Source organism: Temnothorax curvispinosus, unplaced genomic scaffold (genome assembly GCF_003070985.1).
Source record: "Temnothorax curvispinosus isolate PA1 unplaced genomic scaffold, ASM307098v1 QBEX01012397.1, whole genome shotgun sequence".
In the NCBI taxonomy this organism is placed as follows: domain Eukaryota; kingdom Metazoa; phylum Arthropoda; class Insecta; order Hymenoptera; family Formicidae; genus Temnothorax; species Temnothorax curvispinosus.
The window spans coordinates 1-13,590 of NW_020222177.1; the positions used below are offsets into that span (position 1 = coordinate 1).

The 13,590-nt window shown below is 37.3% G+C and overlaps 1 protein-coding gene across 1 annotated transcript; it reads right to left on the bottom strand.

The window, feature by feature from the left end:
* Positions 1–4,989: 4,989 nt before the first annotated feature.
* LOC112462409 (protein ANTAGONIST OF LIKE HETEROCHROMATIN PROTEIN 1-like) lies at positions 4,990–6,151 on the bottom strand. Its single transcript, XM_025028154.1, has 2 exons — positions 5,858–6,151; positions 4,990–5,787 (listed from the first exon to the last, which is right to left on the bottom strand). The coding sequence occupies exons 1-2, from the start codon at positions 5,965–5,967 to the stop codon at positions 5,493–5,495; spliced, it is 405 nt and encodes a 134-aa protein (XP_024883922.1). The 5' UTR covers positions 5,968–6,151; the 3' UTR covers positions 4,990–5,492.
* Between the last annotated feature and the right edge of the window lie 7,439 nt (positions 6,152–13,590).

Genomic DNA, 13,590 nt, shown 5'->3' on the forward strand with positions numbered 1-13,590 from the left:
ACAAACACACAGAGGCACAAACCAGTACAACCGTACACAGGACTACCATGAGCCGATGAACCCATTTTCCTAATGTTTGACACTCTGTAACTCGAAAACTCCATGTTTGGACTTTGTGCCCATGGTCACTTCACCAGGACGTCATAAACTATACATAATAAAACTACTAAATTTTCAACCAATTTGATCGGGATACTATACTTTGACCATAGATTTACCTAAATAAATATAATTTCTTGTAAAGATAGATGTAAAGATACATGTACAAAGAAAACGCGCAATGTTTTTTTTCATATTAAATTAATTTTACATAAATTAAACTTATAACTTTTCTTAAATAATCCATACCAATATAAAGATCTGATTTTAACGTCAATATTTGTAAGATGGTATTTTGAATTTCTTCTCAGTTATATTTTCTATAATATCCGTGATGTATTCTTGTTCTTCTGAATCCTCCTCTTTTTCGTTCTTCGCGTCATGACAAACATCTTTCTCCTCGTATTCCGCGATGCGAACTTCAGCTTTTCCCTTTGCCAGTTTGTCTACAAAAACAATTTATCAATTTAAAAATCTCTTCGAAATTATTTCGAGAACAAACATTTTCTTTCATTCTTTTTTCTTCATTACCTTTCTTTTTATTTTTTCGTTGTTCCTCGCACTGAGCGGCATTCTTCATATGAGCGGGTGTTAAACAGTGCTCGTCGTATTCTATGCGAGACGGGAATTTTTTTAGACAAGGGAAGCAGCGGGGATGCAAAAAGGTTTTCAATTGTTGATGCTTTTCGCTCTTTCTATGCGTAGACAAAGTTGTAAAAATTCAGATCGCACACCGTACCATATTTTCTCACGTTGAAATCTACAGACACCTGCAATCAAAAGATCATAAATAGATACAAATACTATTACTATATCAAATCTGTATGTGCGTCCAACTCTTTTCTAGAAGACATGATTCTTACTTTCTTTCCGCGTCATTTCGAGTTGTTCAAGCTAAGTTCACGCTGCTCCTCGGCAACTCGCAGCTCGTGTCTCATCATCAGATCGACCTTCAATTTGTACGACTCGTCCAACTTTTCCATCATCAGCTGATGCGCACGTCCACGTAGGTGAGTCGTATCCGTGGTGCTACTGAGCTTGTTCAGATCGGATAAGGAACGCTCATCCTCTTCAAGCACGCTTCTGGCCTTATCCAACCAAATCGAGAACGTCGTGAGTTCATTCTTGAACTTTGTTAATTCATATCTGGCACCAATGAGACGTTTCACTAATTTGTCAGTGCGATCTAACGTTTTGTCAAATCGGGTTCTAAGAAATCGACCGTTCTTCTCCAAAGTAGACACTTCGTCACTGAATAACACATTGCTGCCCGTCAAGACGACCTGTCGAATCTGATCCAAGCAGGATGAAACGGATCGACTGTGCGATTCAAGATCTTTCTTTATTCCTTTATCTTGGCTGTCTAAAATAGTGTCTTCGTCATCGGAAGTACGACGACGTTCGTCTCTACGATCTCTACGCTGGAATTAGTGGAACTTCCCTGATGATTACTTCTTAGCGGTAAATCCCGAACGCGATCTTCACTAAAGTCTAAAGTATCTCTACGTAATCCTAAAGAACCATAGGTCAATCGTTAGATTTTTGATACAGATATGCCTTAAAAAAATCTGATCAGAATCGAGAAAAACGGCGGTGTATTAATTCATTCAAAATATAAATATTTATATATATTTATAAATAATCCCACTAACCTCGCGCAACCGGCGTTGATCAATTAGCTCGATCCTCCTCCTTACGACGGCGATGAGGGGTGAATGGCGAGGTGCGGACAGGCGGACACACGGACAGGCGTGAGACCGCGCGAGCGGAAGCGTCCCGTTGAGATATAGGCTGCAGTCCATTTAATGCTATAAATGCTTCGAATTCTCTTCTCTTTTCTTTCAATGAAGAAAGAAGAAAACAAAGAACGCTTCGAAGCATTTGTAACATATCAAATGGATCGCAGCCATAATCGACCGGCCGGTCGCGCGCGGACACGCGAGATTCTTAAAATTCACACCGCCAGACGGATAGGCAAGGGTCGAGGTAAGGCAGGCCCATAAAGGCAGAAATGGGTACGCCGCGGGAACAGACTTTATATATTATTTAAGCACTCGGATACAGAGCACGCGGAGCACGCGAAATGTTACCGCGAGGACGTTCGGATCACGAAGGACGACAAATGACAATCCAGCCGCTGCTGCCGAGCGAGTCACGTAGGCGGACCACTGAGGACAAGTTCGGGTGGAATCGAGCTTGGATGAATAAATTAACACATTTCACAATCTCATTATATATAGACCCACACAATTTGCATAATTAAATAATATAATAAAAATAATAAAATGATATAATAAAATAACAATTATATTAAAATTGCTATTTTAATCGCTATGCGGGCATTTTGTTATTAAATATTATAATATAATAAATCGCGCGCGGATATTATAAATTATAATATATATACCTATCCAAATAACAATTCGTGCTCTGTTACCTTCACGGCGTGATTATCACACCGTGCATGCACAAACGCATCATGCTCGCTTCACGAAGTGATTTTGGCATACGTACCTAAATTTATACGTATTTGTAACGTTTTTGCCATTTTATCTGATATTTAAATATTATTTTTATATGTAGTGCGATCTTTTACGATCAATATTATAATTCATCATCAATTATATATTAATCGTAAAAGATCGCACTATGTCATCATGTGTGTGTTCACTATGCCATCATGTGTGTGTAATCACTATGCCATCACGTGTGCGTAATCATTGTACCATCACACGTGTAATCACGTGTGATGGCATAGTGCGACCTTCTATACGCGCACGTATGCCAAAATCACTTCGTGAAGCGAGCATGATGCGTTCGTGCATGCACGGTGTGATAATCACGCCGTGAAGGTAATATGACCCCGCACGAATTGTTATCTGGGATGTCATTTAACGATCATCAATATTTAGATAAAAATCAGTTTCTTGATTGTGATCAAGAAAATGATACAAAACAAAAGTCGTTTTTGTTCGACCCAACTGGCCAAATAATTAATATATTTAAAATTTACAACGTTTCAACCGCAATTTCGGTCCTTCTCAAGTGATTCATCAAGCTGTGCATCCTCAAAAACCGCGCACAGAATATCGATTACGTCGCTGACATCGTGCCCTAACCACATCATGCACACGTAAAGATATTCTGTGCGTCAAACGGAAAATGAGAACGGTAGCGCAGAACGAAGAAACGTCGCAAGCCATAACTGCGAACACATCAGTACAGCGTGACAGACGAAGTCATACTGTGATAATGATACAAGTATTAATGATAATGATGTTAAAGATTCATCAGAAAATTATAAAAGTGGTGATGATTTATTGATAGATCTTGTACGATCCTATCCTCATTTGTGGGACAAGTCAAACAAAGATTTTAAAGATTCTATTAAAAAGGACACATCATGGGAAGAAATATCAGCTGTATTTCATATATCAGGTAAGAATTTTATCATAGTTTTCTTTTATAATTATAAAAAATAACTTAACCTTTATAGCGGAAAGCTGTAAGAAACGATGGGAACGATTACAGCAATATTATTCCAAAGAATGACAAAAACTGGATTTTGAGACTAGAAGCGGAAGCCAAAGAATACAAAAAAAAATGGAAATTATATGACTCAACGACTTTTTTGAGCGAATATATATGCGTAGAAGAAAGTAAGCAAAGTTAAAATTTTTAATTATTGTTGTTAGATTACTTTATATTAGAACATTTTTACGAAATAGCGTATTTAAGTTGATATGTATGTGTTTGATTACAATTACTTATCGCAATTAAATTAAATTTGTGTTTTATGTAATATTTCAGCACATTTTCGAACTTTTCTCTTAATAATATCATCAATTTAGAAGAATCAACCACAGATGAACAGAAAAAAAATGAAGAAAGCATGGTTTTCGATATTAATGAATTTGTAAGTATTGATAACTTAATTGATAATTTATAAGTATAAGTTTTATTATTTTTATTGGAGTACAAATACATTTGTTATAATTTATGCAGAGTGAAGCAGAGAAAACATCAGAATGGGATACAAATAAAACTACATTTGGAGACAAAACTAATGTAATATATGTATTAAAATATTAATGTAATATATTTATTTTAATATTATTTTTTTTATATAAGAAATAATTCTTTGCAGGATTCATCATTATCAGAAGCAAATACATTCTCAAACACCTCAGAACAATCATTATGCACCTCGACGATACAAGATGTTTCACGATCAAAAAATTTGATTCAACCTTCTCCATCGCCTTCACCAAAGTTGATACGACCTTCTCCATCGCCTTCACCAAACTTAATACGACCTTCTCCATCGCCTTCACCAAACTTAATACGACCTTCTCCATCGCCTTCACCAAAGTTGATACAACCTTCTCCATTGCTATTACCTTCACCAAAATCAACTTGGTTGCATAAATCTAATACACAAAAAGATGATGAATTGGTGCAAGTTTTTCATACAGCATCTTCTTCTCTTACAAAACTAACAGATAAATATAAGCAAAGAAGGTGAAACGAGAGATCACGCAATGGCTAATATGGTATTAATAGAATTACAAGCTGCCAAAGAACCAAAGAAATCACAATTACGCGCAAAACTTATGTCTGTTTTAATGGAACACATGACTTCTAATGATTAAAAATAAATATAAGACTTATAACATAAATAAAACTTAATACATTTTACTTTGGCAAGTAGTATATAGATATTATTCGTGAATTCCATGTAGTCCTCTAAAGATATATTCAAGCTGCCATGATACTTGTCCTTCATTCATCATCCAAGTACTTATGTTGTTACGTTGGTTGTATGCCTCAGCAGTAGATCTATGATAATGTGTTGCTAATGGTCTCAATCCACTTTCAATATTCTGATGTACTTCAAAAACTTCATTATTTTCGGCATCAATAAATTGTCTGCGTAAATATTGTCTTCCATTTCTTTCCTCATTTTTTCCTCTACCATTATACAATTATGAAAAGCTACGCATGCTGCAATTATTTTGTCAACGTTATTAAGATTCTTATTTATTCATTTTTTAAATATTCGCCAGCGCGAAACTAAAATGCCAAAAGCATTTTCTATTACTCGTCTAGCTCGTGATAATCTATTATTAAATATTCTTTGTTGAACTGTAATATTTTTGCCAGGATAAGGTCTCATCATACGACAAGATATTTTAAATGCTTCATCTCCTACGAAAAAATAATGACTTTTTATGTTTGATTTGGGAAGGCAAACTTAATTTTAGGTAAATTTAATGCTTCTTCCTCTATTGCTTGTCCAAAAGATGATCTTGAGAAGATTCCCCCATCACTCTCGCTTCCATATGCGCCAATGTCAACTAATGTGAATTTATATTCATGATCACAGGCTGCCATTAAAACTGTACTAAAAGATTTTTATAGTTAAAACACATGGAACCACTGTTTGGTGGAGCCTGTATTTGAACATGTTTGCCGTCAACGGCTCCCACGCAGTTAGGCATATTCCAATCTTCATAGAAGCCTTTACTTATTTCTTTCCATTGTGCTTCATTTGGTGACTTTACATATTCAGGTATTAATATGTGTGCTATTGCAGTTGTAGTTTTTCCAATTATGTTATGAACTGTTGATTTACTTACACGAAACTGTAAAGCAATCGATGAAATCTCATCTCCTGTACTCAGATATCTAAAGAAAAAATATATTATTATTTTAACATATTAATAGAATAAATTTTTAATAAATTCTTTATTTTTACCTTAATGTTATGATTAAACGATGTTCAGGCGAAATTGTTTCTTGATTGCTAATTTTTTCCAAAAGTGGCGTTACTTTATTTACTAATTTATTAAATACTCCCAATGACATTCTTGTATAGTTAAAGAACTTATCAGGATGATTTTTTAATTTTTGAACCAAAAGTGCAGTAATAACCTAACGTATTACGACGAGTATTAATCGGATGCACCAACCATCGTCGATTTGCCCATTCCTTATGATATACTTTTCTTTTCTTCCTAATTATTAGTATTAATGCTAATAGCATAACATGCACATTAAACGCGCTCGAATTCCTTCGCGTTTTGGAAACGCCCGATCGTTTCATTCAGATGGCGCGACGCATGAGTCGCCACTTTCAAAGCGCCTCCAACTCCTTCCTCGCTCTCGTTCAGTGTCATGGCCGCTCTTGTTGCGTTTCTTCGGATGAGAAGAGTACGTTTTCTTTCTTTCGTAACTGATTGAGCTAAGCGGCACGTATTTTGGAGACCAACCGAGCGAGATTTGACTTCCCAAGGAGAGCTCACCGCCAGGAAAAGGAGAGTTGCGGCAGCTTGCGTCCGAGAGGGAGGATTGAGGCAAGGAGTCCGGTCCAGCGAGCAGGGCTCTTCCGATATTCTCATTTGGGACGCCATTTTGGAAGATCGACATTGATCGTAGTAGTACAAGGGGCGCTGTAAGGTTAATTCTCGTCTTGAGATCTTGGAATTGATCTCATTCTTGTGACTCTGGTTTATATTCTAGCCCTAATGTAATTTTAATATATGCATTACAATTTTACATTGTCAAATAATAAATAATATTGTTTAATAATAATAACAACAGTATAGATAATATAATAGTAACAATTTTATTACTTGACTTATTTTATTTTATTTTTGACAACTCGTATATACATTAATTGTGGCTAAGGTCTGTACTATGTCATAGTGTAGATCTTAGCTACGTTTCTGGCAAGTCAGTCTAAAGTATGCGGCTTTATTCTTTATCCTTTTTATCTATAGCAATTTTATTTTTTTTATTTTTTAATTATTTTTTATGTATTATCTCTTATGTATCAGGTTTCTGAAGAAGACTAAGTATATAAAGTCGAAACGTAAAACGTTAATTGTATTTAAAATTTGTTTAATTAAACGAGATTTTGTTTTTAAAGAGTGAAAACAAGATCGGCCCCATTTTTTTCGCATTCGATTTTGGTCATGAAGTAGGTACCAAACGAAAGGTCTCGTCAATCTGATTACGGATATGTCAGTCTCAGAGTGTACCTATTACAGTTCCAGAGATATCGGGCTCCAAAAATTCCAAAACCAATAGATGATGCCTGTTATGAACGTTCTCGGTAATGTCAACCTCGGGGTAGGATATACGACTCGGGACTCGGGTCAGAGAGAATAATCTTTATCGTCTTTTTGAGGAGACCGATAGCTTTCGTGGTCTCTGCGCTACTGGTTTCGCCGGTTTTGGAATTTTTGGAGCCTGTTCAGGATATCACAAAATTCTCACTCTGGTTCTGCGTCGTTTAACCTTCGAAAAATAGTCAAAGTTAACTACTTTTATTCACATTAATACATTGCAAAATAATTCACATTAAACATGTCATTGAACGATAATAGTACGTTAACATTCTGAAAGAAAGACTTTATTATAATTACGCTTTACGCGAATCAGGTGGATATAAGCGAGTTATCTCTAATAGTTTAGTATTAAGCGCATAATAATGTCGTAAGACAATTCACTTAAATTCTCGACAACGCATTCGAGTCCTGCAGGTATAGAAACATTACAAATAATTCCGCGAAGTAATATGACCGTTACGATCAGACTTATTCGGCACCCGCGAGGGTCGCGAATGCCTGCCGAATGTAATATGACAAACAGCCGGCCGCAATTATTATAGAAATATCGTATGCATTGGAGAGCCGGATTATTGTTTCTCTCCTTACCGTACCTGTATAGGTGTGGAATATAATAGTGGATGGAAGGATGCCGCAAGCCGGACACCTTCGCAAGGGCGGACAAACGTGTTGTCGCCCTTTCTCTCGTATAGGTTGCTGCCCACTTTCGTACGCAAAGTACCGGCAAATCCTTGTAGCTGCCCTCCGACTGTACACTAGGTACTTGGCAATGGCAAGGTGCCCCTTTAATGCAGGTTGCTGCCCTCAATCGTACGCACGGTACCGGCAATTACACAATGCAGTCGTACACCACACACGTGACGACGTCGAGCAACGACTCGACCGACCAACACATACGCAACAGAAGCGCGCCAGAACCTGTCTCGCTCGCTCCCCACGATGACTACGCCGCCGCGGAGATCTCTCCGTCGATAGATTACCGTCGCTCAATCCTCGGCGTCGATAATAGCGACCCTTTCCGAAACAGAGCCCGATATCTCTGGAACGGTAAATAGGTACGCTCTGAGACTGACATATCTGTAATCAGATTGACGAGACCTTTTGTTTGGTACCTACTTTATGACGAAAATCAAATGCGAAAAAAATGGGGCCATTTGCCTATGAACACTTGTTCTCACTCTTTAAGTTAATGACCTTTTTATAACTCGAAAATCAGCCAGCCTTCTATCATATAGTTTATTTTGTACTGTTAGTTTTTTTAATTTAGTTAATATTTTTGTCCATTAACACATTTGTTATAGTGATTGTGCAGTAAAAAATCTGAAAAAATAAATGTTTTTAAAGAGTAAAGATAGTATATATTTTGAAATATATGTATTTTATGTAAACATAACATTTAAATTTATTTGCAGTTTATTTTAGAACATGCCAAAAAACACCGTTTTATAAGCTCTCTAAGAAAGTTAAAAGGCAGAAGGTGAATGTTGAAGTTGTAGAAAAACTCAATTCAACAGATTCTTTAATTGAATTCGATCAATCGCATATTCAGCAAGCACATGTTTCCGTTAAAAAAGCCAAAGTTCCGTAATACCAGATTTTCTTCATAATCAAAAAGAATCTGAACTTTCTCATTATTCTTAACTTTTTCATCATTCTGTACTTCCTCACCGTTTTGAATTTTCTAATAATTCTGATCATTTTGAGTAGGAGAGACCGGGGCTAACTCGACATTGGGGCAAACTTGACACTAGACTTTTTGCTAATTTAAATCTATCGCAGAAACTTGTTTTTCCTACTGTAAATGCGTCTTTATGTGCTGGTATTATCAACGGGATTTGATGACATTCTAAGTTATGGTGTAATTTTTAGCGCGACATAAGCGTTTTTGATGGTGAAAAGTAATTTTTCTGATCTCTCGAAAATTTCTACTCTTTCATCGAGTTTTACTCTTGCAAACCTATATGTAAGTGATTTTCATGGGGATGCTCTATATGAATCCGATAATCGTTTTTGGATATTTTCAAAATTTTCATGTTTTTAAAGTGACAAAAGTGAAAAACGACGTCCGGGGCAAAGTCAACACCACGCCGTTTCGTTGGCTCCCAGTAACAAACGATGCTTGTCATGCAGCCGTATGGCTCATGACAAATGTATGCGCACGTCCGATCGCAAGTTTACCTGCATTAATTGTTTTTCAGACATGAGTTTAGATGAAGATAATTGAAAGTTCAACAATTTTTGATCTCATTATTTTAAATAATTGTTCTAGCTACTTTATTCCGAATTTTTGTACTTTTTGAGTACACAATAAACAATGTATTTTCATTTTCAGACAGCAAAAAATAAGTTCCAGATCAAATTGTATCGATCAGTCAAAGTGTTGAGTTTGCCCCGGCGGGGTGTCGAGTTTACCCCGGCATTTTTCAATTCAAAAATTTGTCTTTGCGTCACTTTTCCTTTCCTAGCGGCAAAACAAAGCGACGTACAGCAAAACTTTCTGAATCAATTTTGTACCTGAAGGAACACTTTTTAAATATATACCATTGAATTTGCCTAAAAATTTTAATTAAATATTAAAAATTGCCTTTAAAGAAATCGTGTCGAGTTAGCCCCGGTCTCCTCTACTCTGAACACTTTGATTTCGAGAATAACGATAATTATAGAGATATATTTAACATTAACAAACACACCGGCAAACAAGGCTCATTCAGATGACAACGATGATAACTCTGAAAATTGCGAGAATAGTGATAAGAACAATGAGAACCAAAAGAACGATGAGGAAAAAAATTTTCCATAAAGATATTTCATAAATTTATAAATTCACATTGTATAACATTTATTACTGTAATTAATATATAATTAATTATTTTATTGCCACCGTTAGATTTTTTAAATGTCTTATAATAATAATAATAATAATAATAAACTTTATTAACGGGTAATAAACCCTTTAGCGTACAAAGAGAAAAGAAAAAACAAGAACAATAAGATAAAATAAAAATTTTACAACATAATATGGAGAAATTCAGGTTACAAGAGTAGACGAGAAAGTTTTTGTTTAAAAGTTGATACAGAGCCACCAAAAAAGTCAACCCTATTGGAGAAATTACTTGCAGATATTATTAGCCTATTTACACACGAATTTGCGCTATACAAAGTACGGTGATACTCGAGGTGGAAGATGGAGTACTGTCTTAATTCTCTAGTCGGGATGTTAAAATAGATACGTTCCAACAAATCCGGACAATCAATAGAGTGATTAAGAAGCTTAAAAATAAATGTAAGATCAAAGGTTAGTCTCCTATTTTCTAACGATAGCAGATTTAATCTATCTAATATAGCGCAGTATTCATGGCAAGTAATTGACATGGGATTACCTAGCCGATAAGCAGCCATACGCAGGAATTTGTGCTGCACACGTTCAATCAATAACTGATGACATTCAAAATACGGAGACCAAACTATGGAACAGTACTCCAACTTGGGGCGAACTAACGTACAGTATAATAATTTTAAAGTGGTTATATTCTTTAAAAATCTACCCCATCGGAGGATGAATCCAAGCGTTCTATAAGCAGATGAAACTATTGATTGTATATGTGTATTAAATGATAAGTCCGCACTGAACAAGACCCCGAGATCTCGAGCTTCGCGCACTGCTGAGAGAGGTAAACCATCAAGAGTATAGTTATATAAATATGAGTTACGTCTACGAGAAAAGTGAATGACAAAACATTTAGAGACGTTAAGCCGAAGACAGTTCCTCCTACACCAGGCCTCAAGTTCAAATAAGTCATGTTGTAATAAAAGCGCATCAGCAGGTCCATTAATCCGGCGGTATAATTTAAGGTCATCAGCATACAGTAAGAAAAAGGAGAATTTAATAAAAGCAGCTATGTCATTAATAAATAAAACAAATAAAAGAAGGCCAAGATGTGAGCCCTGCGGCACTCCGGACAAAACATTTATACTTCTGGAGAAGCTGTTATTAAACTTTATGACTTGAGACCTGTTTGATAGGAAGCAGGATATCCAACGCAAAAGAGAACCTCCGAACCCTAGAGATCGAAGTTTACACATTAATATTGTATGATTAACTGAGTCAAACGCTTTTCTAAAATCGGTATAAACTGAGTCAACCTGGGATCCACTCTCAACAGCAGAAGTTAAAAAATCATAGTAATTAACAAGATTTGTCGTTGTCGAGCGTCCCGGTACAAATCCATGTTGTTCCTTTATAATAATGTTTTTACATAGGGAGCTAAGTTTTCGAGCAACAATGCCATCAAAGATTTTCGGCATAACATTTTGTTTACATATAGGACGATAGTTAGTGACTGATTGACGGTCGCCACCTTTAAAAATCGGAGAGACGAGACATTGCTTCCAAAGAGATGGGAAGGCACCATCCCTCAGTGACTTATTAAAGATCAGACACAGAAATCTTGACGCGATAAAGATACATGATTTTAGTAATGAAGGTGGAATGCCATCCAACCCCGCGGAGCAGCTCAATGGAAGCTCACAAATCTCATTATACACATCCGAAATTGATATGTCCAGGGATAAAAGATCCAAGGGGTGATTTAAGTTAAAACCGCTGTCAGGGTATTCGTCGATTACATCGCTACTATAAACAGATTCGAAATAATCAGCGAAGCAGTTCGCAATAGATTCATCATCCTCCAGTAAACGATCATTATGCAGAATCTGAGAGGCGCAATGGTTGGAAGATCTGATGTCTCTGATAAAGCCCCAGAAAAGATTGGTATTATTCGACAGCGCATGTTCAGATTTATCAATAAAATCAGACCAGCAAACAGCAGACAGAGATTTACATCTAGCTCTAAGGTGAGAGAAAGATAGATAATCAGAGAATGAGAGAGTGCATTTATATCTTAAGTGTGCCGCCTTCTTGGCCCTGATTAGAGAAATTAATTCCTTGGTGAACCATGCTGGATAAGTAGATTCGAAAATAACATAAGAGGGAACATAAGTATTGATCGCAAAGTTCAAGTGAGAGTAAAGTAGCTCAGTGGCCTCATCCACCGGAATATTAGCAAAGGCAGAATCCCAGTCAATTTGACCTAAATAGTCATCAATTGCAGAAAAATCGGCACGTTTAAAACATGGTCTGCAGTAAGAATTCCCTGAAGGACGAGCAGCAGTGGGAAGTGGCAGGGCAAATTCGAGAGCAGAATGATGTGTGTCGCAAGGAAGGAGAGGCTCGAGGGAAGCATGTACGTGAATACCATTGTTACGTCCAACCCCGGGATTAAGATATGAAAATCTGGGAAGCAAGGGAAAGGCTAGCCAGAGGGGTCGGGGGAAGGGAGGACGCAGCTAGAAGCTTACAAATGTAGCTCGCAGGTACGCGCTCTGAGACGCGTGGCGCGAGCCGAACGCACTTTTACGACTCAGAAAAGGTCAACGTCCGTAAAGACGTTAGGACGCCTTTCGTGAGCAGTGCGATCATCGGTCCTTTTTCGAGTCAGAGAATTTAATCCCTTTAACTCAGGATCGGACCTCGTGCAATTTCGAGTGGTGGAAGAATGGTGGGTGAGGTCTTAGATTATAAATAAATGGAAATTTATATTTAACGTAAATAAAACATTTATTATAAATCGAAGTTAAGTAATCTGTCGATATTACAATAGGTGAGAACTAGGCAAATTAAACGGGAGATTGAAAACATTTTGCAATGGAAATGTATATGTGTGTACTTCTCGCGGGTGTTACATAAGTGCGGGGGTGATCGGGCAAGATTTCTAAGGGGATAGCTACTTGAAAATGCACATCCTGCCCGCTATTATTACAATTTGCTTTAGGATTGAAGTTAGATGAATTTACTGTGTGTGTGTGTTAATCGATGAAGTACAGTATATGAGAATTGAAATAAGTAAAACTTAATTTTATAACTATCAATCTAAGGTTACGATCTCAGGATCGCCTATTTCCTCGAGATCGAGAGTCGAGGCAGTTGAGGAGGTTGGGGACGAACTTCGGGAAGAGGGGGGAGAATCAGGAGGTTCTAGGAAGCGGACTGGATCGGGGTTGTCGGGGACCACGCGAGGAGGGACCACGCGAAACGGAGCCACGCGGCAAATAGGGCGATGTTCGATAATTGGGCGAAAAGGCAGGACGACTGGGCGATAGGGCAGGATGTTAGTGGGACGATTCCGGTTCGAACAACCGGGTTCTTCTGTAAACGCTGGTAGGGGCGGTGGGATGGCGAGTCGCGGAGGACCGGCGTTGAGCTGCTCTCGGGGGAGTTCGATCTCCCGTCGCGCCCGCTTGTTCTGGCGATTTCTCTGTCGCCTGATTGTACGAAGGTTTGGTTCCTGAGGGGCCAGGA

Bases quoted from the DNA above. Each gene is read 5' to 3' on its own strand.
- LOC112462409 (XM_025028154.1), bottom strand. From the start codon at position 5,967: ATGTCATTGGGAGTATTTAATAAATTAGTAAATAAAGTAACGCCACTT. The intron at 5,788-5,857 runs GTAAAAATAAAG...TTTTTTCTTTAG, and splicing joins CGTTTAATCATAACATTAAG to ATATCTGAGTACAGGAGATG.